Genomic DNA, 25,211 nt, shown 5'->3' with positions numbered 1-25,211 from the left:
CTTTAACTCAGTTGTTATAAAGAACTCAAGATGAGGAAACTCTGTACCCAGTGCATATTTGCACCTTCTGGTCTTAGAGATTTGTCTGGGGTGCTATGAGGTTCAATGGCCTGCCCTGGGATCATATAGACAGGATTTGAACCCAGGACTTCCCGACAGATGTTCTATAGCCTCATTGCCTTACTGTTTCTCATACAAAATAGATACGACATGAAATAATAGAGGAATGATGTGGCCCCCGAGTCAGAAAAACCTGGGAGCTTAACCTCTTAAAGCCATAGGCACCTCCCTAAAAGTACACATCTCAGAGAAGGTAGATTGAGTTCTTTGCTTCCACCTCCCTACACCAATGAAATCACATGGCTAAACCCTATCCTTCATTAGGAACTGTGTGATCAGGGATCAGGAAAGGCCACCTTCCTAGAGAACAGGGACCCTGCTTTTATTTCTCTTTGTAAACCCGCCCCCTCCACACACACACACAGTAGAGGCCAGATAAATGTCTGGAAGATCAAGTTGGATCCCGTTTGTCAGATATGCCCTTGTACACATGGGCCCCACTCTAGCAAAGCCCAAGAGATTAAATTCACACAAAAAACCGGCTGCATACGGGATCTGATCGTTCCACTGCAGGAGGATCTCTCCCATTCCTTTAAATGCCGGTTCCCCGAGTCCTGCTGGATGTTTACAGAATATTACCTCCCCGGGGAGAGCATGCCGGCAGCCCACACAGAGAAATGCAATACTTGGAAGAGCCAGTGACAGCCAGTCAACTGAAGATTCATTCTAAATTAAGATAAAGCCTCTCCGATGTCTCTTGTGGGGAAATTTGAGATATATAACAATTTGGCGTATACACAACGTTCCAGGAACACATCTGTTGCATAAAGCAAGGCACACCTGCATTGCCTCTCCCTTCTCTCTCCCTGCCCCCCTTTCTCTCTCATACACACACAAACACACACACATCAGCACCAACACTAGGTTTGTTCCTCTCTGTATGGTGTGTGCACAGCAGATACAATTAGACCTTCTGTCCTCAATAGCCACAAAACTGTCAGGGCAGAGTAGGGGCCCTCCGTGCCGTGGCAGATAACTGCGTACTCCCCAGGCCTACATCTGCAATACACATGAATTAAGATTTTCCAAATAAAATGCTCCCTTTTTTTTAATGGGCCTGCCAGAGCCAGATTGGAAAATAATGAGCTTATGCAACCTGTGAGGGGCGGATCCCTGGATTGAAGGGGGCCCAGAGGCAGCATCTCTGGGGCCAAAGAGCTCCACCCCATAGAACCCAGGGCCCTGGAAATACCAGGCACTCAACTGGAGGCATGACATCCCCTCCCTTCTCCTCTCCACATGCCCCATCATCCATTTCCAGACTATAGTCTACTCTTGATTATGCATCAGAAGGATAGGAGAGCAGTAGGGCAGAAAATCCCAAATGGTGGATAATCCAAAAATCACTCCCCCTGGCTTGGGCACCTATTAGCTGATTTTTCCCACTAATAATACAGAATGACTTGCCCAGTTATATTTGGCAATGTCTAACTGACCTAGCTAGTCTGAAATCCCTGGCTGGGGGTGGGGAGGGAAAATGCAAGAACTGTTTTCATGATGAAATCTGTCTCAAAGAATCCATATGAAGCATGAGCCACGTATACCCCAAAGGAGCTCAGAGACAGAAAAGAGGTTCTCATATACGCCAAAATACCCATAGGGACACTTTTTGTGCTAGCAAACAAGAAGTAAAGCAAATGCTCATTTATTGGGGAATGGCTAAAGGAATTGTGGTATGTGTACCATAAAAAATGATGACTGGGGGCAGCTAGATGGTGCAGTGGATAGAGCACTGGCCCGGGAGTCAGGAAGACCTGAGTCTTCAGACACTTAACACTTACTGGCTGTGTGACCCTGGGCAAGTCACTTAACCCCAATTGCCTCACAAAAAAAAAATGACTTGTACAGAAGAGAGAGATGCATAGGAAGGTTTCTATGGACTGATACAAAGTGAAGTTGTAGGGTAGAAAACAATAGATAAGACTACAACTAACAATAAGACAGCACTGTGATTTTAGTGACCAAGCTCCCCTAAGGGAAGAATTGAGAAAAGGAATCTTCCTCCCTGCTTTGCAGACTATAGGTCAGGTGAGGTGGAGGTTCTGTGAATGTGGAATATTGTATAGACTATAATAGGTTGGTTGGTTTTGCTAAACTGCTCCCTCCACCCCTTCTAGTCTAAGGAATGGCTTACTAGATAGGAGAGGGGGGAGGGATATTTCAGGAAGTAAAGTCAATAGAAAAAACAAGAGAGATTGATTCAAATAAAATCTAAGAAAGAAGGCTATGTATCTGGACAATAATTAAGCACTACATTTGAACAGTGCTTTCTTGCTTTCTAAATCCCTGTGAAATGGAGAAAGCAAATATTCTCCCCCATCTTGCAAATGGGGAAACTGAGGCACTGAATGGTTCAATGACTTCTAGGGATGTCACAACAAAATTAACTTTGAAAAGGCATCTAGTGGACTCTCCCCGCCCCCACCTCTCTCCTCTCTCTCTCCTCTCTCTCTCTCTCTCTCTCTCTCTCTCTCTCTCTCTCTCTCTCTCTCTCTCTCTCTCTCTCTCTCTCCCTCCTCTTCTCCCTTCAAAATGTTATTTTATTTCCCTGACAAACCCTGGATGATACGCCAACAAATCCTCAAGCTTGTTTGTTGGGCGGATATATTACCTATCAAGAAAATGAATTTTTAAAAAATGAGGTACCATCTTCTTTAATAATGAAACTTAGAGAATAAAAGACTAGAAAATGGCATGCTGATGCCCAGCCCAGTGAACTCCCACCCCTACCTCCCAGTACCCAGAGTTAACTTGCCACCGGTCAGGGAGAGACCCTGTCTCTTACATGCCCAAAAGGGTCCAGGTGGTTGTTGGTCAGTTTCAGCTTCTGGAAGGAGACCAGCTGCCGCATCCAGTGTGCCCCCGTAGCTGGAGAGTCTGGATGCACGTACAATCTTCCTGGCATCGCAGGCTCTGCCTTTCCTGCCACCATCCTGCCAACACAGCAGTCCCCACATTAGGGATCCCCTGCCCCGAGTTAACTATTGGGTGCCAGGGAACCCCAGAGGGGACCCTGCTCCTAACTCACCTTGAACAGAACCAGTCAGTCAACAAGCATTTATTAAGCACACACTATGTGCTGGGCACCATGCTAAGGGCTAGGGAAACAAAGAAAGGCATAAGCCATTCTCTGCCCTTGAAGAGCTCACAATCTAATAAACCAGGTTCTTGGCCTGATTCCTAGAAGCTTGTCCTATCAGAGGGGGTGATGTACAGGGGTTTTGCCCTTCTATTACCTTACTACAGCCCCTCCCCAAGTAGGGAAGAAGAGGAAGCCTATGAGATTGTGTTACTTCACTGACAAACATGATTGTTACTGATGCCCAAAGCTAGTGATAATTCAGATTACAAGCTTGCAGGGGGGGGCAAGAGAAGTTTCCAGAGATTTGTCCTCCAAGCTTGTCAGTGCTTGGCACTTGAACCTAAAGTCCATCTCCAAGAATTAACTCAGAATCAGCTGACTTGATGGTCACAGAGCTGGAAGGGGCCTTAGAGATCCATTCATCCAATCCCTTTATTTTATGGAAGGGGAAACTGAGGCTCAGAGAAGTTAAGTTTCTTTCCCAAGGTTACATAGGAGGAAAGTGGTCCCAGGTCTTCCTTGTTTAAGCTAAGTGCTTGCTTTTTCCACTATGTTATGTGCTCATAGAGAATAGAAAGAGAAATCCCCTCTGCCACCATCACCAATCCTATCTTCTCCCACTACAGAAGAGTCCGACACTCTTTTGCCCTCACCCACCCACCCACCCGTTTTCACACACAAACACATGCACACATACACTCACATTTGTACATAGCTGTTTGCATGTTGTGTCCTTCATTAGACTGTGAGCTTCTTGAGGACAGGGACCATGTTTTTGTCTTTCTTTGTATCCTCAATGCTTAGCACAGTGCATGGCACATAGTAGCTGTTTAATAAATTCTTGTTGATTTGACTTGTTGATTCGACTTGACATGCATGCATAGACAAGCATATTCAGGCATACACACTTCAAAAATTCAATTTATTGCCTTGGCAGACCCTACTGGGAATTCCCTCAAACTCAGGCTGTAGAGCTAGATGAAAACAACATTGGCTACAGGACCAGTAAAGAAAATGAATGGAATAAATGATGTATGACCTGGAGAAAAGAGGCTGCTAACCTTGTCCTGAGCCTGGAGGGATGTAGGAGGCATTAAGTCATACATCCTGATGAGAAACCACTCTACAAATTCAGCCTTCCTTCCCAACCTGCTCTACCCAAGAGTCTTAGTAGTGAAGTAAAAATTCTTTACTAGCTACCCTCACTCATCCTGGCTGAATGGGATGCTATCAATTTAAAGATATTCCTCAATTGATCTCAGTTTTCCTCCTCTGTAAAATGGAATTGCTCAATTGTTTTTCAGTTATGTCAGACTCTTTGTGACCCCATGTTGGGTTTTCTTGGCAAAGATACTGGAGTAGTTTGACATTTCTTTCTCCAACCCATTTTATAGGTGAGGAAAATGAGGCAGATAAGGTTAAGTGACTTGCCCCAGGTCACACAGGTAGTAAATGTCTGGGGCCAGATATGAGCTCAGGAAGATGAGTCTTCCTGACTCCAAGCCCAGTATGCTACCCACTGAACCACCTAACTACTCCATAAAATTGAGAGGTTGGACTAATTAGTCTCTGATGTCACTTCCAGATCTAGATGGATAGAACTGAAGTCAGAAGAACTGTATTCACTTTTGCTGTGACTCTTTGGACAAGTCCCTACCTCTCTTTGAGCCTCAGTTTCCTCTGACTATGAAGGTGTTGAAGGTGAAAATGAAGGTGTTGCAAAGAGCACTGAATTTGGAGACATGGGACTTAAATCTGAAACCCAGGTTTACAATTTACTATTTGTCTGACCTTGGGAAAGCCACAAACTCTTTGGTCCCCAACTTGTTCAGTTATAAAATGCAGAATTGTACTAGATGAGCTCTGGCCTCCAACTCTGATAGCTCTAGATTTATGACCCTCGATCTCCATGATTTTGAAGATCCTTTCTGGCTCAAAATCTATCATACTATAAATATCTACATGCCTAGACTTACAGGTGGGGAAACTAAGTCAGAACAAAGGAGCGGGTCTAAAAGTATGGTTCTTTCCCATCCAAGTAGATTTTGCTATGTTTTAGGAAATAACAAAGGACATAAAGAAATGAAGATCAAGTGGACAAAAATAAGTATATTTCAACTGTAAATTATGATATTTCCCAATGAAAGTCATTTCCATCCTTCTCCCACAGTCTTAGGTAACTAGTGTCAGCATCTCCTGTCCTATCCTTGAGTTTCCTTTCCCTCCCAAGCCTCTCCCACCCTCCAAGTGCCTTTCACTTAGCCCTGGATTGTATATGATCGTAGAACTTGAAACCCACTGCTAGTTCAAATATCATCCCCACCCCCCATTCTAACCCCAGGCCTTTTCCCAGAGTAGCCAAAAGGATAGAGTTTATCTCACTCTGCCTCTCCCTCTCCATCTCTGGTGAGCAGGGACCGACTGGGAGTAAAGAGGCCAAGAGTCAGCAAAAGAGAAGAAGGCGCAAAGGACTCTGAGTAATTTAGACAGACTACTCCAGAATTCATGATACTCCCTATCAGTGTGGGGGAGGAGGTAACACAACTGGGGTTAGGACTGGGTAATACAGAGAGGGTCCCCGGCCTCTTACCATTTGTTATCACAGAATTTATATCGATGGTCGTCTGCTGGGACGATGTCAATCAGCAAAATGTACTTGGTCTTGGGGTTCATGCCTGTGACCTTCACCTTGTAGCTGGGGAACATTCTCCTAGGAGAAAGCCAAAGGGAGACATGTGAGGAGGCAGGTAGAGAGTGGGGAATGGAGAATGACGATGAGGGCAGAGCTCTAGGAAGAATGAAACAGGAAGGGGAGAATAGGACCAGGAGGTTTTTGAAGGAGACATGATTACATGATCCCCCAAGATCCCTTGTGTGCCCACCTTCCAAAGACACAGCTTCCAATGGCTGGGAACAGCCAAGTGTTGGGAAACACAGAGTAGGGGCCAGGAGGGAAGGAAGTTTATGGGTCTCAGGCTTATCTGAATTCTGGAGGGGTGGAGTGAGGCAGATGATCTTGAACATCTCTGCCAGCCCTCAGGAAAGTTTTAAGGCTCATCTTTGGTCTCAGGGTCACTTTGAAAACTCTTAGATCACACTAATTTTGTGCCTATAGACAATACTCAATTATTTACAGGAATGTGAGAAACAGCAGCTAACTAACCATGTGACCCTGGGCAAGTCACTTAACCCCAATTGCTGAAGGAAGGAGGGAAGGAAGGAAGGAAGGAAGGAAGGAAGGAAGGAAGGAAGGAAGGAAGGAAGGAAGGAAGGAAGGAAGGAAGGGAGGGAGGGAGGGAGGGAGGGAGGGAGGGAGGGAGGAGGAGGAAGGAAGGAAGGAAGGAAGGAAGGAAGGAAGGAAGGAAGGAAGGAAGGAAGGAAGGAAGGAAGGAAGGAAGGAAGGAAGGAAGGAAGGAAGGAAGGAAGAGCAGCTAAGTTAACACACCAGTGTGCAATCATTTAAAAAATTCTATTCAGTTGGGGGCAGCTAGGTGGCGCAGTGGATAGAGCACCAGCTCTGGAGTCAGGAGGACCTGAGTTCAAATCTGGCCTCAGACACTTAACACTTACTAGCTGTGTGACCCTGGGCAAGTCACTTAAACCCAATTGCCCCACAAAAAAAAAAAAAAAGAAAGAAAGAAAGAAAAAAAATTCTATTCAGTTTCAGAATATATTAAACATACACAGAGCCCATACACTGAGCCCATGTCAACTCCCTCTGAACATTCAAATCAGTGATTGATCTATAAGTTATAGTCTTAGAAAATTGCCAGGGGCAAGGAGAGGTCCTGTGGCTTGCCCATGGTAGCACAGCTTGTATGTGACAGAGGCAGGATTCCAATTCATGTCTTGCAGATTCTAGGTCCAGCCCTCTAACCATTTCGCCACTAAGCTGCCTTACTATCCCTTATGCCATGCTGCTTTTCATGAAATTACACTCATAAACACCTGGAAGAATAAAGATTGGACTTGTAATTTTGATGGTATAGGGAATTCCTGGGTGAGGAAATGCCCTCCATCAATACAGGTCAGGATATTCTCAACGACTTATAGTCTTAATGAAGTACCCAAGCATGACTGATTCACACAGGCATTACGTGATGAGACTGATGTGCTGGACTCTGAGACCAACTCTCTAGCCACCATATCAGGCTGCCATGGATAAATAGGTAGATGAAGCTGGATGGATAGAGAGATGATTAATAGATGATAGATGGTGGATAAATGGATTCTAGAGAGATAATGAATGAATGATAAATAGATGCTAGAGATATGTATGTTTTATATGTATATGCATATGTTTAATGTAGATTAACATTCCCAATTATATTTTGTTCAAACACAAAAATGGTTATACCTTCCCTCAGCAAGACTATATGGAAAGACAAGGAAAGCAGCTTTACTGACCACAGAGTTTGAAGGAAGGGGTCATTAGGAGAACGTCTGCCCAAGACTTTAAGCTTGTCAGAAATGATATACGAAGCACAGGCAATGGGCTGGATTGAATGAATCTGGCCACCTCTTACCCCACTCCTCCATCTGCACTCCCTGCTCCCTGGAGTGAATGGGGAATCATACTTGGAAGTGAATGTAGACAGAAGCTGTGTGGATCCGGGGGATCAGGACATTGTTATCATGTAGCTGACGCCCCGAGCAGTTATCTGAGCTCTAAAGGACCCATTTCCTTCTTTGACATTTTGTCTTTTGTTCCATCTGCTGTTTCATGCCTGTGAAACAGGCCTAGTTATACAGACAGGAGAAACTCACCCCATCCTCCACTCCCCCACACATGCACACTCTACTATCGATGTACAAAAAGAACCACCTGTTTCCCTGAGTAACCAAGGCTGTTGACTTTGGTATGTCCAGCTGCCTGGACTTCCAAAACCAACAGAGGGCTGAGCAGGCTGCTTGGTGTGGATAGAAAGCAAGGATGGCCCAAACATGGCCTTTGGGGAGGCCACAGGGAAGGCTAGAGGGAAAACTGGACAGGGGAAGAATAATCATGCTGGCCCTATAACCAATGTCATTGCCAGTGCAGACAGAGTAAGTAAGTTTTGATGGATGTGGAGAGAGAAGAAAGACAAAGTTCCAATTGCAAACCTAGGAACTTTGAAAATGCCATCTAAGAATTTGTCTCAGATGTCCATCAAAAGCATTTTAACATTCATAAGCTCTCAGTCCCACTCATCCCAATGCCTAGAGTGAGAGGAAGTGTATTGGGACATCCCTATCATCTACTCTTGCTTCAATCTCAGATACACCCTTGCCTCGGGGTGTCCTCAGATGCACAACCTGGTGTTGCCCTCTGCTCTGAGCTCCTCCTCTGGTGGTCTAGGAAAAGGGGCTTTGGGTATGTGGAGCTGAAGCTGTACGAGGTTGGGGGGGGTATGGAAGGGACAAAGGTGGCTGAATGGGGAGGGGCAGCTGCACCCATTCTCTGAAAGGAAACAAAAGGGATCTTGCTGCCTTTTGGGCCACCATTTTGTATCTACTTGGGGAGAGACACACAAAATGGGGTCGGATCCAGCTGTGCTCAGGCCCCCGCCCCGAGCCAATGCCCTGCACACATTCCAGATGTTTCCCACGTAATTAGCCTTGGCGGCAGCAATGTATATGTGTATATGTGGGGATGGGGGGGAGGGTTGCTGAGTCGCTGTACATTCAGACCCTGAGTTGGGCTAGGGGAGGGAAGTCACCCCTTCCCTCTTTAGTTTTCCAATTCCCCAATAGGCACCTGTACAAACATGGGCACCTCCTCAGTCAATCCAGGACCTGCTCCTACTTCTGGAACTTAGAGCAGGGAAAGGAGGGAAGTAGGGGGGAAATGGCAAGGTTTCCTGAATTCTCTCCTTTGCTAAGGGGGCCTTTGGAATGACCTGGAAAGATTTGCTTCAAGGAGGCCTGTGGAATGGGTTTGTTGAACTAGGAGGAAGGAAATGAGCCAACCCAAAGGTACTCTTTGGAAAAGGCCCGAAGCAGCATCTGTCAGGGTCCCTCCCTCCCTCCCTCCCTTCTTGCTACACCTCATCTCAGCTGCTAAAGCATCCAGGCTGACTTCACTAAGTGCTTTTTAAAAGGCATTTAAAGAGCTGGGGCTCCAGCCCAGCCAGTGTACCAGGGCTGGATGTGTCTGCCTCCAGAGTGTCCTATGACTAGCCCCTTCAATAAATACATGGAGCCACAGGACGATAACGTATACACATGAAATTCTTGACTGATAACAGCCCCTGGGAGGTGTTGCTGGACTCTGGGGCTAGGAGAATGAAGGCGTTCCCCAGCCTCTCCCGTCTACCTCAACTCCCCTCTTTCTACATCAGCACTATCCAGGACTTAGTGGGGGAGCCATCTCGGTGTCCCCTTCTAGAACATCCGGGAGAAGGAGGAGTAAGTGAGGTTGATGAGAGATCTAAAAAGTCATACTCATGTAGCGTGGGGGTGGGGAGTGAAGGGGTGGAGCTGGGGTGGGGGCTGTCAGTCAATAGGGCACAGTGCTTCCCTAGTAAAAACAGATTTCTTATTCTCCCAGCAGAATCCAACCAAGGAAATAACTCTATATGCCATCACACATGTATGTGGTGGTGAGGCAAAGGAAGAAGGCAAAGTATGGGAGAAAGTTTCCTTCCCAGCACCACAGTCAGGGTCATGATTCTCCCCTTCAACCTCTGCCAATTTTTTTTTTCCTGGTTGGGGAATGAATGTGACTCCTAATAAATAGATAGCTGTCAGCGATGGGGTCTCTGTGGGGAGAAATGATTTTAGACACCTACACACACTGCATTAATCTAGATTTGGTAACTGAAGCAGACAAATCTTCTCCCAGGTACCCTCCTATTCTTGTTTTGACTGAGAGGGAGAAATGGTGCTGTTGAAAGTGGTATAGGTCCGGGGCAGCTAGGTGGTGCAGTGGATAGAGAACCGGCCCTGGAGTCAGGAGTACCTGGGTTCAAATCCGGCCTCAGACACTTAACACTTACTAGCTGTGTGACCCTGGGCAAGTCACTTAACCCCAATTGCCTCACTAAAAAAAAAAAAAAAAGAAGAAAGTGGTATAGTTCCTGGGCATGTTCACCTCTAAGTCTCCTTGCTGGGACCAACTTTATTTTGGAAGGGGATTATAGTTGGAGGGAACTTCCTAGCCATAAGGCCGCAAAGATTTAAGGATGTCTGATGTACCTTCAGTGAGAAAATGATTGTTAAAGTCTCCTGGACTTGATATTATAAGACCTCAGTTTGAATCCCAACTCTTACTTGATCTTGGACAAATCACCTCACTTTTCTGGGCCTACAAATAGGATCTATAGGTTTCACTGGACTTCCAAAGAGATCCCGAACATAAAAAGGTTAAGAACCCTTGTCTTAGATAATTTCTTTTCTTTTCTCTTTCTTTCTCTCTGGTTTTTCCTCCTCCTCCTTCCCTTCCCTTCCTTCCTTCCTTTTTTCCTTCCTTTCTTCTTTCATCTTTGTCTGTCTCTGTCTCTGTCTTTTCCTCTGTTTGTCTCTTTCAATCTTTCTTCCTCCAGGTAGGATTTATACTAGATGATCTCCCAACTCTTACTTTATCTTGGACAAATCACTTCACTTTTCTGAACCTCAGTTTCCAGATCTAAAATGAATCATTTAGGCTAGATGATCTCCATGGTCTTTTTAAGTGTTAAAATGCCATAATCTAGAACAATCTATTAGCCTCCTTCCAGTGAGGGAGAGCTAATTACCAGGGTGCAAAAGACTTTATTTCCATTTGATCCCAATATCTTGGCTTCTGATTCCCATTTCCTTCTCACCATTCCCTGTCCCAGTAGCTGGTTAAAGTAATTGCTTTGGCCCACAAGCTACAAGTGGCCCCTTGGTGGAGCACAGCATGGAAAAGGCCTCAGTATGGAGAGGATACTTTAGTTGGAACCAGAAGGCAAGAAAAGTGAGGTTCAGACCATTCCAGGGTCTTCCCGATCCCCCGATGCTAATGCCACAAACTGTTTCAGTTTCCTCATCTGTAAAATGAGCTAGAGAATGACATGGCAAGCCACTCGGCACCTTTGCCAAGAGAACCCCCTCCAAGGGGCTTCCAAAGAGTCAGAAACAACAGAAAAATGACTAAACAACAACTAGGAGCTATAATTTACAATTCCTTTCTGGTCATTAAGTGAGAGAGAATTAGTCACTGACTGGTATATTTATTTTCTGGACAGTCTGACTATACTGAGGAAGGCATTTAGAGATAGAAGAAAGAGCTGGGAAGCAGAAGCCCTGGGTTCTCCTCCATCCTCCCACCAAACTCAAGCAAGAAACTTTCCTGCTCTGAGTCTCAGTTTTCTTTTTTTGTTTGTTTTTGTTTGGTTTGTTTTTTGTTTTAGTGAGGCAATTGGGGTTAAGTGACTTGCCCAGGGTCACACAGCTAGTAAGTGTTAAGTGTCTGAGGCCGGATTTGAACCCAGGTACTCCTGACTCCAGGGCCGGTGCTCTATCCACTGTGCCACCTAGCTGCCCCTGAGCCTCAGTTTTCTAAACTGTCAGATGGGGATGAGAATATTCATGCTACCTGTTTCACCGGACTTCCATGAGGTCCAAAGATCATGTGTGAAGGTACTTCCCCCAAAGTACTCCTATTACTTGTGTCTTATGAGGTGCACCCAAACTCCCCAGCCCAAGAGGGGATGAACAGGAAGCTGGCTGTTTCAGGGGTGAGGAAAAGGAGCAAGGAGGTTAAATCATTCAGCAGATGTTCTAACAGGAAGAAAACGGGTGGGATTTTCTCTCCAGTGGACCCAGTCTCAAGAAAAAAGCTCCTCCTGTTTCCCAAGCCCCCTTCCTTTTGGGCAGATGGAGTACTTCCCTCTGCACCGTCACCGAAACGGCCCAGTCAGGAGCATAAACAAGCGAATCCAGGCTCAGGGAGGAGATGAAAGCTGGGCTCTCCCCTCTGATCACCAAACAGGCTCCTAAGATGAGTGAGGAGTGCTGATGAGCACAGGGGCCTTTATCTATTTCATGTTCACAAACGGTTTTAGAATGACCTGCTAAAATAAGCTTCCTAGAGGCCTCCACAGCAGGCACTGAGGGGGGAGAGGAGGTTTGGTGGGCATTTGGGCAATACATTTCACAGCTGCAAATAGAAAAGGCCACTTTGTATGCTGAGGCTGCCAAAAGGCAAGAGGGGTAGGATTCTCTTGGCATCCTGTAGGCCAGAGTTGGGGAAAATGAAGACAACATGACCATCCACAGATTTAGAAAAGCCCAGAAGCCTAGAACTTTAGAGATTATGTGATATAACTCCTATTTGGAAAGAGAAAGCTTGAGAGGCAGAGAGAGAGAGAGAGAGAGAGAGAGAGAGAGAGAGAGAGAGAGAGAGAGAGAGAGAGAGAGAGAGAGAGAAAAGGAAGGAAGAAAAAGCAAGAGAGAAAGAAGAGAAAGGAAATTATCTAAAACAGGAGCTTTTAACCTTTTTGCTTTGGGGACCCCTTTGAAAATTTGGTGAAGCTTATAGATCCCTTCTCAGAATAATTTTTTAAACTTAAAATGGAAGGAAATGCTAAATTTCAGGGGGTTAAACAAAATAAAGGTATAATTTCCCTATCCACCCCCTGCTCCCCAGAGGGAAATCTATGAGATCCATCATAGACGCCAGGATAAACCCGCTCTAAAACACTTTTCACTGACCTTGCACTAAAGGCTATTATTGACAAATCCATTTTCCTCCGCTTTCAGCTCCTAGAATCAGAATCATCTCTCATAACCTTCCTAGATTCTTCTTTCTCCTCATTCTACCAACTAATATCTCCATATAAGTGCCCAGGGAGACCCCAATAACCACCAAACTTTCATTTTAAACCTTTTCTTTCAGAAATAACTCAGCTGTGAAAACAACCACTGCTCCGGGTGCCAGAGCCTGAAAGAAACCAGACTGGCTGGGGTTTGGAGGAGGTGAGCTTATGTATCGGTGAAGGGGGTGTTTCATATTATATAATATAATAGGTAACATTTATATAGCATTTTAGAGTTTGCAAAGCATTTTACATGATCTCATTTCAGCCTCGAAACACTATGAGGTACAAGCACTATGGTTATTGCTGTCCCCCTCATTTTACATTTGAGGAAACTGAGACAGAAAAGTGAACTGATTTCACTAAGGTCATACAGCTAGTAAGTGACTTGAACCCAGAGGAACGAGGCTAGAGTTCAAAGAAAATCACGTCTTTTCTTTTCTCCGTGGGTCCTCACAAGAATCTGTTTCCTAGGGTAGTGTTTCTGACTGCGATGCCTGCAGGCAGGCAGACTCTGCTAGGTGAGATCCGAAGGACTAGGGATGGCAGGACTGGAGATAGAAGGGCAGAAGAACCGGCAACGGGGAAGCGGACAGAGGTGCAACAGGAGAAGAGCACTACTGTGTCTAAGAACAATTGCAATGCTCACGAACTTCTGGGTCCATTATTTTTTCCCTTGAGAAAAATTCCCTGAAGTCATTTTAAGGAAATATGTCCCCCTCCCCATGCCCGTTGGCGGGGCGAACGAGAGGGCGTGTGGGATGGAGGGAGAGAGTCAGCTGGTTTTCTTAGCTCCCCCACCTTTGGGTTGGAATGGTATTTCCTTCAGATAGACTCAGGCTTTCAAAAAATACTTTGCCGGAGATCAAAGCGCTGTCTCTCCGGGTCCCACTTTCCCAGTTTGTCCAAGCCCTGATTTCTCTTATCACCCACGCCACTGGGCCCTGACGCTGTGTATACAGAGAAAGGGCAGGAAGCTTTGAAGTGGGGGATTAGTCTGAGCCAGAGCCAGGCCTCGGAATAACAAACAATGCAGGTTCAACGGGAGTTCTCATCGGTAGTTCATTTTTCAGCCACAAATTCACTGTCACTAACGCAAGCAACATTGAACTCAGGCTATGGGGATGGGAGAAGGAAGATTTATCTGGTGGCAGAGCCAGGACCCCAGGACAGGGAGGTCAGGCAGTTAGGAAATTTTCATTTGGGGACGTTTATATTTAAATTTTTGTGAAGCTCACTTTTATCTGAGTTTGGGAGAAAACGCTGTTTCTCACACACACTGCTTTTCTGGGGGAGTGGAGGGAGAGAAGGGAAGGAACGGGGGTGGGGCGGGTAAAGGGACGGGGGAGGAGGATAGGAGAGCGAAAAGACTAGATAGAAAGAAGGGCCAGCATCAGGGAAAACAAGAGGGGGCGGAAATGGGGGCAGGGGCGGGGCGGGAGAGGCCCCCCATCTTCCCAGATCTGAGTCATCTGCTTCTCTCCGGAGCAGGTAAGGAGGAAAAGGGTCTGGTTGGACTTGGTTTGTTTTGTCTTGCTGAGATGATTTGTTTATCCCTTCTACACCTGCCTGGGATGGATTCCTTCCCGCTTTCGGACCTGGCCCTGGACCGCTCACGCTGCGACTGCAACTTTTATCAGCGAGATTTTTGTCCAAACAGCCACAGTGAGAAAAGTAGTCATTAAATCTCCAAAGGAATGAAGTAGGAAAAGGTCCCCTCTAGTCTCCCGCCACGAGGAGCAGGAAACGGGGCCTGAAAAGAATTCAGACTAGGAAGAAGATAATTCAAGCTCACCTTGTCCACACATCTGTCTCCACTGCAACCTTTTCCTCCTCCTCCAGGGAAGACAGAAACTTCTTTCATTCTCACCGCTCTAGAGAAGAAACTATTGGAAACCTAGACTTGAGCCCAGCCCCACTTCCTAGCTGTATGACCAAGGGAAGATCATTTCACCAACAATGGACCTTCACTTACTCATCTATGATATGGGAAGAATAAGACATGCACTATCTATTTCTAATGAGTGCTGTGAGGAGATCACTTTGTCAACTTTAAGACCCAAGAACAGAGGTTTTTAACCTTTGGGAGTGAGGTTATGGACCCCTCTGGCAGTCTGATGAAGCCTGTGGACTTCTCAGAATCATGTTTTTAAATGCATAAAAGAAAATCAATAATAAGATTAAAAAGAAAGCCAATTATATTGAAAGCTATCAACATATCCAAACAAACAACAAACAAATCCAGAGGTTCCAGGTCAAAAAACTCCTGCCTCAGGGAAATAGGAGCTATTAAAATTATGACTTTTATTTCAGAATGTTTCAGTGCCATTGTACCATTGCCTGCATAGTCAAAGCCTACTATCCAATCTACTGAATTAGGCCATCACACTCCAATAATTTATACCCAAAAAATCCCTTTAAAAAAAGTGCTTTTAAAAATCATTTAAAATGTATTTGTGTCAGCTCTCTACTCTGCTTTTACTATAGACAGGAACAATCATTACTTTTCCTGCCTAGTGGTTGTCCTAGAGAGGTAAGGATAGTGCAAAAAGGTTTTGCGAATATCAGGTTTGGGGACTCCTGATGTTTCTTTGCTGGAAAATAGGAAAGGTTTGTGATAAAAGACTATGATTTTGATAAGGATTTTTTGTAAGGGTTTGCAAAGATTTAAAATGCGCCCTCAGTAATAAAACAAAAACAAAACTGGAAATAAAATGGGCACCTACTAGTTGAGGAATGGCTGAACAAATTATTCAATATGAATGTAATAGAATATTACTACACTGCTGAGAAACACAAATATGAAGAATTCCGAGAAACATGGGAAGACTTGATTGAACTGATGCAGAGTGAAAACAGCAAAACCAAGAGAATGCTATGTATGCCATGACTACAACAGTTTAAACACTAAGAACTATAAAAAGCTGTCTAAGCAATGAATTATAATGAACAGTTTAGGGCTTGGATAATCAACAAGAAACCTCATCTACCTTTCAGTACTGAGGTGGGGACTGAGGATATGCAATTTGGTATATTGTATCAGAGAAGGTTGCTGTGTCAGCTTTTCTTAAATGTTTTTCTTTTTTAGGAGAAAAGGTTAGGGGTGGGACTTAAGATAAAATGACTGGTGTATTTTTAAAAAGGCAAGAATGAAAATTTTTAAAAAAAAATAAATCTCATTTAGAGAACATTTGCAAAGCTCTATATAAATGTGAGTTATTATCTTGAGAAGGCTGCAAGGTGGAGGTGGGGAGTGGTGGTCCTGGAGAGGTGATGAGAAGAGGGAGTAAGTAAGGAGGAACCAGGATGAGGGAAGTGAGATTCTCCTCTGGGAAACAGGAGCTAATGGGGAGCACAATGAAGAGGAAGTGAGTCCAGTTAAATGACGTTTTTTTTTTAATGAGAAGATTTACAGCATAGATAACTTTCTGTTGGGAAAGGAAGGGTTTCCCCCACCCCTACCCCCTTCTCTGACCCATCAGCAAGAAGGAAAAATTTTATCATCACAACCACTATTTACTATTGTTATTATTCTCAGCTGCTCATCCCTGAACTTTTGCCAGGCTCACTCACCAACATCTGCCTAAAGCTGGAAGATCTCCCCTCTCTGAGCCCTGGGGCTACTGGCAGACAGAACAAACACCTGTAAGGGCCACAAGGGTCTTTCTTCCTTGAAGTTAAGGTGTCTGGAGCTTTACCTGACACCCAGAGCTGCAGGCATGCAGAGAATGTTCCACCCTTTCTCAAGCAATCTTCCCATGAAAATATCTATGGCTACTCCCCTAAAATCTAGACTCGGACCTCTTGTTGCTCTCTTCACTGACTGTTCTCAAAGCCCTGTCCCTGAAATGGGACACAGCACAACATGGAGAGAGGCTCTGCAAGGCCATGGCACAAAGGTAAAACCTCCTCTTTCCCCACCCCCAGAAAGGCAACCAGTTGTGTCCCTGCAGAGAATCCCTCTAAGAACGAATCACCAGATTAAGCATTTGGGAAGAGTTGCCTCACTATGGAGAGAGCGTGGGGCTTGGGGGTTGGGAGTCATAAGTATACCCACTTCTGCCCATTATTACTTTCCAGGCTAAAATAAAGAGGAAAATTATGGCTAATACTGAGATAGGTTAGGAGCGAGAAAGTGTCTGACTCCCCTTGAAGGAAACACACTCTCACCTCAGCACTAACTAATAATAAACGATGGTGATGATTGTAACTCTTAGTGATAAAGTACACTTACAAAGTAATTTACACACACATAATGTCATTTGAGATGTGAAGATTTGGAATTGTTTTCCCGAATTATTGCTGAGACTTGGTTGCACAGCTAGGGGAAAGGTTTTTTGTTTGTTTGTTTTTTACAAAAGGGAAGAAGAAACGGAATTAGCTTTTTGCTAAAGTGGCCGAGATCACTGTTGGTATAACTACCCATGCCTCCATTTAGAGTGGGGGAGTTGGAATTGCCTGGCAAAGAAATCGTTTCCTACAAACCCTGCTGTTGGGGAGGGGGAAGTATGGGAGGTCTGAACCAGTGTTTGCAGATTGACTGCGCATGCAAATCTAATTCATTGTATCTATGACTCCCCTCACCCCTTCATTTTGGTCCTGCACACACGCAGTCTGAGTGTCTCTCCCCCTATCTCCCTGGCTGTCTCACCCTCCATCTCTCCCCCTTCATCCCTGTTCTCTCCCACAGACACCATCGCATTTTAAAGATGTTTCCACTTTATAAATCACCCTTCTGGCAGCCACCCCGAGAGCTACTTGGCCCCCACCCCCATCCCCTACCACACACCCACACCCCATCGGCGCCTTTGCCCCAAGGGAGAGGGAAATGAAAGGAACACCCTAGGGCAGCCCCCCCCCAAGCCTCTCATAAGTAGGTCGGGAGCGGGGTTCCTTCACTGAGAGGAGGATGGCGCTCTTGCTTAACCTGCCTGCTGAGTTGACTTTACTTTCTTTCCCGTTCCCCGGCACCTGCCTACTGGACAAAAACCTTACAAATCAGAGCGGAGAAAAGTCCCCAAATCTCTCCCCTCCTGCCCCGCCTACACTGAACCAACTCAGGCGTATTCCGGGTTCCCTTCCTTCTGCCTGGAAGCATCTCGTTTAAATCCAGAGAACTTGGAGCCGCTAGGCTACCCCTGAGAAGGGTTTGGGGAGGCGGGTGGCAGAAGAAATTCAAAGTCCCCTTCTCTTCCTTCCCATGTTGTCCGCAGCAGCTGGAGGGAGATCTCAAGGTTGAAAGGTCCACTTTCTTCAGAGACTAAATAACTCCAGAACTGGAGGCCCAAGAGTTTACATAGCTTTGTCTGCCTCCGACGGTGCCGAGATTTCCAGTTCTCAGGAAGGCCCAAAGTTTTTCCTAGAAGGGCTGGGGCTGAAACCTGGATCTAGACGGTTGGCGTCTATAGGGTCCTGAGCTGCTACAGTAGCTTAATCCCTAGCGGGTCTCCGGGTGTGTGGGGGGGGTGCTAAGCGGGTGATTGAGGGATAGGGTGGTGAAGGTTTGAGTATATAGTTCCGGTTTGGGCGCTCAACCCAGGGCCAAACCAGCTCAGGGCTTGGGATGAGGGAACTTCGGCCTCACAGACCTGACCCCTCCCTGCGTAAAACTAACTCTCCCAACCTTACCCTCAACGTCTCCAAACAATAATCCCACAAAACTGACCTGCCGGCTTTGGTAATGATCATCTCGGTCCCGGCTTCGTGAAATTTCTTCCAGAGTTCCTTCTCGTGCAGAGTCACCTTGATATTCTCGATTGTCTGGGGGAAGTGGGGAGAGGACAAGCAATCACACCGAACCCCTGCTCTGGGCTCCCTCCTGTAGGAAAGCTGTTGATAGAGGGGGCCTCCACTTTTCTGAGCTAATCAAAACTCCTATTTTCAGTCTGGCCTCCCGGATAGGGAAGGGGGGGCGTCTTAGAGGCTTAAAGGCAAGAGGCACCCCACACCCAGCTGGAAGGGGGATTGAAACTCAAGAATCCGACAAAGGTAGATGGGGTGGGGGTGGGGCAAGGACGAGGTCACCAAAGTAAAGTTATGGGAAGAGTGGGAGGAACGGATGGTGACTCGCCCCCTTTTTTTCCTGCAGTGGGGACACACACGACTCTCCCCAGAAAAGCTGGGACTAGGAAAGAGGAGGAGGATACCCCTAAATCATCCTTCGGGCTTCTTGTCCCCCTCTCTGGAGCTCTCAATACCTGATCGCCCCTCTCAAAACACAACTCTGCTCACAGCAGATTGTTCGGTCTGGCTCTGCACCAAAGAAGATTCGGAACTGGGGCCAAGCCGGTTGCATATAACAAAATTTCGGAGCAGGTAACCTGACCCTCGAGAATAGATTCCCCTGATTTATTCCCCCGCTTTCAGATTAAAAAATAATAATAAATGGACGAGTCACTTTAGAAAATTAAGATTTCTCCCTCTTCACACATGTATGCATATGTGTAGTATGTACCTACGTGCACACAAATAAACACATATTTAAAGCCATTTTTGAACCCCACGAAACTGTATGAGCCCCAAGAAGGTCTGGAAATAAAAGGGAGAAGCGGTCCCCGACCGTCGCCTTATTCTACCTGGGGATAGTTCGAACGCGTGGGACAGGTGACTCCGACCTTTGGAAAAGGAAAGTCAGAGTCAAGGGTTCCCTCCGAACTTCTGCCCTTTTTAACGCGGCAATTGCGCAGATTTTTTTCGCATCCTGGCGAAATTAAATCGTTAAATTTATGGGCTCTAAAATTCTAAATTCCACCCCCCTCCAGCTACTACCAAAGCATTGGGTTACCCAGGAAATTCGAAAAGAGGGAAAGGGAACACAAAACGCTTGTGGGGTTGACCCCCCAAACTCTCAGAACGATTTACAGCGTTCGATCGAAATTCGACACAATTGAAAATTCGAAATTCGAATGTCTATGGGGTTTGAAATTCGACTGTCTCTAACACATTCGAAATTCGAATGTCGGTGGGATTCGAAAGTCAAGCCAAGAGCTATTCCTCCACCGGACTAGTCAGCCCGAAAACCGAGACAGTTTTTGCTTTTCTCCCCAACTCCCCTCTCATCCTCCCATCCCCAAGAGGCTGGCATTTTCCTCTCTTCCAAGCCCAAGGAGCCTCAACCTGTGACTGGTGCTCCTCGCTGAGATGCCACTTCCTCGCCCCGTGGTCCTCACCCCTTTTTTCCGGTTAGTTGGTGTTGAGACCCAAGTGGGCAGTGCTGGGGATGAGGGAAGTGGAGTGGGTGGAAAACTGAGAGGACACAGACTCCCGCCCCATCTCTGGTCTCTAGCCTCTGGGCCTGGATACCCGAGAAAGTCTAAAAAGTCCTGAAGATCTGGGTCAATATGGCGGGACCCCATCTGACACAATTTGGCCAGAGTTTAAGCGGTTCTTTTGCTGAACTATTCAGGCACCTTCGTCGTTGTGCCGAAGCAGGGATCCCGCTTCAGGGAACGAATTATATACCACCAAAAAGGGAAAGGGAGTGGGCATTACCAATGGCCACTCCTTCCCCCTCCCTGACAAAACCCTGGGGGGAAGGATTGCAAACAGCCCCCGGGCCTGGGCTGCCCATAAAAGCAAGTTACAAAGCAAACCAGACCCAGCCGATAGAGCTAGTGCCCCGCCAGGCAAGGGGCCCAGGGACACTTTGGGGGGGGGGGTAAGAAACATTTAAAAGCCCGGCCATCTGGGTCTGGGACAGTAAATTCTTCACTTTTATGGGCATCTCGGGAGAGAAGGGCCCCGCTCTGTTTGGAGCCCGGATTTGGAGGTAGATGGGGCACCCAACTCAGATCAGCCCTGGATGTGTGTGTGTGTGTGTGTGTGTCTGTGTAAGGGCACGTTTGTCCTCTGATAGAGTTATGAGAAGGTCGTATCTACAGAGAGACAAACACCAGGGCCCATCCCAGGTACTCTCCCAGACAGACATACAGAGGCCTCTTCAAAGAAACTCTGGTGAACCTTGGCCCAGTTTCCATCCCATCAATCCCCTGCGGCCCATCCCAGTTAAGGCCCCAGTTCCTACCTGCTCAGCATCTTGGCCCTGGGGGCTGCTGAGGGGAGTACCAGTAAGGCCCTGTCCACCCAAAGCTGGCTCTGGAGCTGAGGCCTGCTCGCCATGTGCAGGGGCTGGGGCTCGGAAGCCCTCTTCGCTCTCAGAAAGGCCCTTGTCCTGAAGCATCTCCTGTGGGACACATACAGAAACTCAGAGCAGAATGTGACTGTAGAGTCACAGCGGGGGTCCTGTGACAAAGCTGGTGGTATAGGAGCCAGCAGCACCTGCAGAGAGCTGCCCTTTAGCTCATGTGGCAATACTAACTACCCAGAGCCCCTCCTCTCCTGTTCCACCTCACCCCAGATATGTGTGCATGCGCCCTGTTCAGCATCTGGATGTCTCCATCCCCAGCTCTATCCCTAGCTTTGGTCAGCTCTTAGCTCCATTCATCCCCATATGTCTTTATCTTTCTCAGTGTTTCTGTGTCCTTCTCCAGCCCTAGTCCCATCTCTGGTACCCAGCTCCATCCTCTTCTATTGCTTCTCAATTTCGATCCTGCCCTGAGCTGAGGCACTACCACCAGCACCCCTGATTTCTCTGGCTACAAATCCTGAGAGTACTGTGGCCTGCCCTGAGAGGGAGCGTGGGGCAGACAAGCAACTCTAACCAGAGACAAGTCCTCAAGGCTGGGGAGAGATGTCTCTAGAAACTGAAGGGTTCACTTTGCAAACAGACAGAAAGGGGAAACCTATATTTCATTTTCCAGTAAAACACCACAACCAGCCACTGACAGACAGCTTTAGCAGACAGGGCTCAATTGGGCCTCCACAACCCAGGCTCAGATAAAAGCATTTCATATCCTTGGGCCTAACCAAACAATACTCAGTGGTCTGACCTAAATTACCTAGTTAAACACCTCTCCTGGCTTTTTGCTAGGATTGTAGAGATGGAGGTTTCCCCCCCCCCCCAATAACTGGGTGACCTGAGAAGAACCTAATATTTTAGAGATATCTCCTTCCATGCTGCCCTAGCTCTCTTTACAGCCCTCTTAATTCAAATTTGTATGTTCTAATTTTAGTTTAATCTGAGCCAGTCTTCTGTGTCCACTCACTCCAAATTCCTACACACACATTACCACTACACAGACACCTTTGCATAAGGTTTGGGGGAGAGGCACTCCCCCTCCCCAAGTCTGAGGGCTCTCTATGTTTTCAGCTAAGGGGTCAAAGTATTCCACTTCAATGCAATAACTAGGTCCTGAAAGCATCCACAAAGAAGGGTAACCAAGGGTCATAGGTCTCAGAAACCCACTTTTCTGCTCTTAAAGCATCAGTGCTACTGCCATCCGGACACCCATGGGCTAATTGACCTGGGGGCCTGAGGTCCATCCCAACTTCCCCACCTGCCCTCATCCCCCACCCTCACCCCTCCAATACCGACGGGCCGAAGAAACCTAGAAATTTTTCCTTCATCAGCCCTAGACTAATCTCCATTTCCCCGTTATTTGTTTTTATTCCACTCTTAGCTCTTCCCTCTTATCCCCTGTTCCTTAATCTTTGCCCCTCTTTCTCTTTCTTCTCTGTTATCCTGTTTCTTCCCTCCGTCCTCCTCTGTTGCTTTCTTCCCTGCCCTCCCCCCTAGCTAGCATCTCTTCTCCACACCGCTTCTAGTCTCGAGTCCTCTTTGCTCCGGGCGGCTCCCCGCCCCCTACCCCGCAGCCCCTGGGCCTTCAGAGTATAAACAAGCCAAGTGCAACCGAAGAGATAAAAGCGGGCCGAGGCCAGGGGCTGAGAAAACCCCATAAAGATAAGCGCTGACAGACAGACAGACCCACAGACAGACACCCAGGCGCAGGCCATAGAGAAATGATGACCGAGATGCGGAAACAGACAGAGGAATGTCCTAGACTTTCGGAGGACTCCATGACCCCCTTGCCCCTTGGTTTATCTCAATCTTGAAATTTAAAATAACAATTAAATTTTTCAAATTTTAAAAGTGAATCATTTTCCCCTTTCCATCCAGTAACCTGGGCCGGCCAGAGCGCGTCCTACTCCGCTGCCCCGGCCTCTCTCCAGCAGGGCCCGCTGCTATAGGACCAGGCCAGAGAGCGAGGCCCTGGTGCCCCTTCCCAGCAGCTGCCCCTCTCCGTGTCTCGGAGTCCTGAGAATGGCAGGAATGGGGGGGGTCCAGAGTCCCAGTGGGTCCGAATAAGCTTAGCCCTAGCTCTGGCCAGCAGAGAAGGAGCAGGGAGACCTCCGCCGGGCACTGAAAGAGAACTCCACGGAAGGCCAAAGGCTGCGCTCCGCAGAGGTTGGAACCTCCGTTCCCCGGGGGCCCTAAATATATGCAGGGACGAAAATCCAAACACCTCTTCCTCCAAAACACAATACCAGACAGCCCCAGATACCCCCAGAGATGTACAAAGCCAGGCTGCTCCCTGACAACCGAGGAACCCCAGTAGGCCCACTCCGCTGGAGCTGTGTGGAGTGCAGTCGTCCCGCATTCAGAGCGCAGGGCGCCTGCCGGGTTCAAGCCTTCTTCAGGGTCTTTAGGCCCCTAGGGGTAGCCGCTTCTCGCCTTTCTCTCTATCTCCCCTAAGTAAGCAGCAACTTTGGCCCTCAGTGCTGCCTTTCCCGCTCCAGAAGCCAGACTGGAGACCAAGTAGCCCAGGGCAGCTCAGGGCTGAGCCCAGAAAGGCCTGGCTTCCAGTCTATGGCAAGGAGGCTTGGAGGTGAGGGGTGGGTAAAGCAGGTGGCCGGTCCGTTTCACCTGGGAAGCGGACCCTGCCTAAGGGGTAGTGTGGCTGCTCGATTTAGCCAGGTACTCTGACAGGGACCGCTGAGCCTTCCAAACCTCACCGTCCTGGGTGTTTAGGGAGTGGGGAGTAAGGGTGCAAATTGCCAAGGACTACGGCTATAAGAGCTGCCTGTAGCCCGTGGCTGGCGATCCCAGATGTCCTTCAGTTAACATCGCTGTTCCAGTCTTGATGTGACCCAAGTCACAACAGCTAGCTCCATCCTAGCCCACCCGTCCTGCCGTTACTGCGCTCACAGTGGCCACTGGCGAACTTTGGGTTACTAACGTCCGCGAGTCTTTCTCGGTTCCTTGAAGCATAGGATTCTCCTCTTCCCGGTTTGTGTTCGGCTTCTCTCGGCTGGCTTGAAGACTGTTTTCCTTTTCTGGTCTTGCTGTCAAAGATTCGGCTGTTCCCGCCCGGTATTGCAGGTGACCCTCCCTCCGCAGCATCCCAACCTCCATTTCCGTTACTTCTCTCACCTTTGCAAGGCGATAACTTAGACTAGGGTCTCCCAGCCCCGGGAAAACTCGCAGAAGCCATCCAGTTATGAGTGCCCTGGTTTGGGATGGGAAAATCCCAAGCAATTCCTGCAGTTTCTGCGGTTATTAATGTATTCCCGTTATATGGCCCTTGGTTCTCTCTTTGGGCTCTCTTCTCATACCTCTCTTTTTCTGCTATTACTTCTCTCTTTCCTTTTCTTTCCCCCCTTTTCTTGTTTTCTTTTCTCTCTTTTTCCTTCTTTCTTTTTAAAAAATCTACTTCTGTGGTGTCATAACCATTGCAGACTCTTCCTTAATTTGATTATTGAGACCTTTGCTCTCCTTCCTTATAGGTTAAATTAAAAATCTCCTTAACCGGCATCTTCCTTAAAATATTATTAATACCGTTATTGTCAGTTTTGGATCATGGGCCATGTTACAGAATGATCTTCGCTGTTCCTGTCATTTAGAAGACCCATAATTGTTTGGATTGCTGCAATTAGCAAATTTCTCTTGTTGCTCCGATTACTGCAATACACACAACCCCAAATCAATAGCATTATTCGCCTTTTCCCTGCCCGTTCGCTCTGTGACTATCCTTCCTGATTTCAGAAGGTGAATTCGCTTAACATTTTGCTGTTTCCCTTTTTAAAAAATTCTTAGGTGCTATTTGTCTCTTGGGCTTACCCCTTTTCAATGGAGTACCGTTATTCGGAATAGGGTTTTAATTTTTTTTTTTATGCTTTGCTTGTCATGACTAGAGCTGTGCTAGTCTTGTTATCTCGGGCAATTTGATATCTAAAACATACTTCCCGGGACCTTAATGTATCTTTCTCCTCTCATCATCATTGTATAGCACAAAGTCGATAATTTCTGGTACTTTACCATTTTCAACTCTGTCGCTACTACTTCGCTGGTCTTTGTCAATGTCTCCACAATCCACGTTCCAGTTATTTCTTCAGTCATGAATAATGTTACT

The 25,211-nt window shown here is 46.9% G+C and overlaps 1 protein-coding gene across 1 annotated transcript in view; it reads right to left on the bottom strand.

Moving 5' to 3' along the window:
- The window catches only part of TBX4 (T-box transcription factor 4), a 47,540-nt gene extending 26,398 nt beyond the window's left edge, over positions 1–21,142 (bottom strand). The window contains exons 1-4 of the mRNA XM_043962867.1: positions 21,004–21,142; positions 18,629–18,764; positions 5,793–5,912; positions 2,906–3,053 (exon numbers count right to left, since the gene is read on the bottom strand). Of these exons, the coding sequence (XP_043818802.1) occupies positions 2,906–3,053; positions 5,793–5,912; positions 18,629–18,764; positions 21,004–21,142 (543 nt within the window). The remainder of the gene's footprint in view (positions 1–2,905; positions 3,054–5,792; positions 5,913–18,628; positions 18,765–21,003) is intronic.
- Positions 21,143–25,211: the final 4,069 nt, after the last annotated feature.

The sequence above is a fragment of the Dromiciops gliroides genome, chromosome 4 (genome assembly GCF_019393635.1).
Source record: "Dromiciops gliroides isolate mDroGli1 chromosome 4, mDroGli1.pri, whole genome shotgun sequence".
NCBI classification, from domain to species: Eukaryota; Metazoa; Chordata; class Mammalia; order Microbiotheria; family Microbiotheriidae; genus Dromiciops; species Dromiciops gliroides.
The sequence above is the reverse complement of the archived record's forward strand: the minus strand, read 5'-3'. Positions and strand labels throughout refer to the sequence as shown.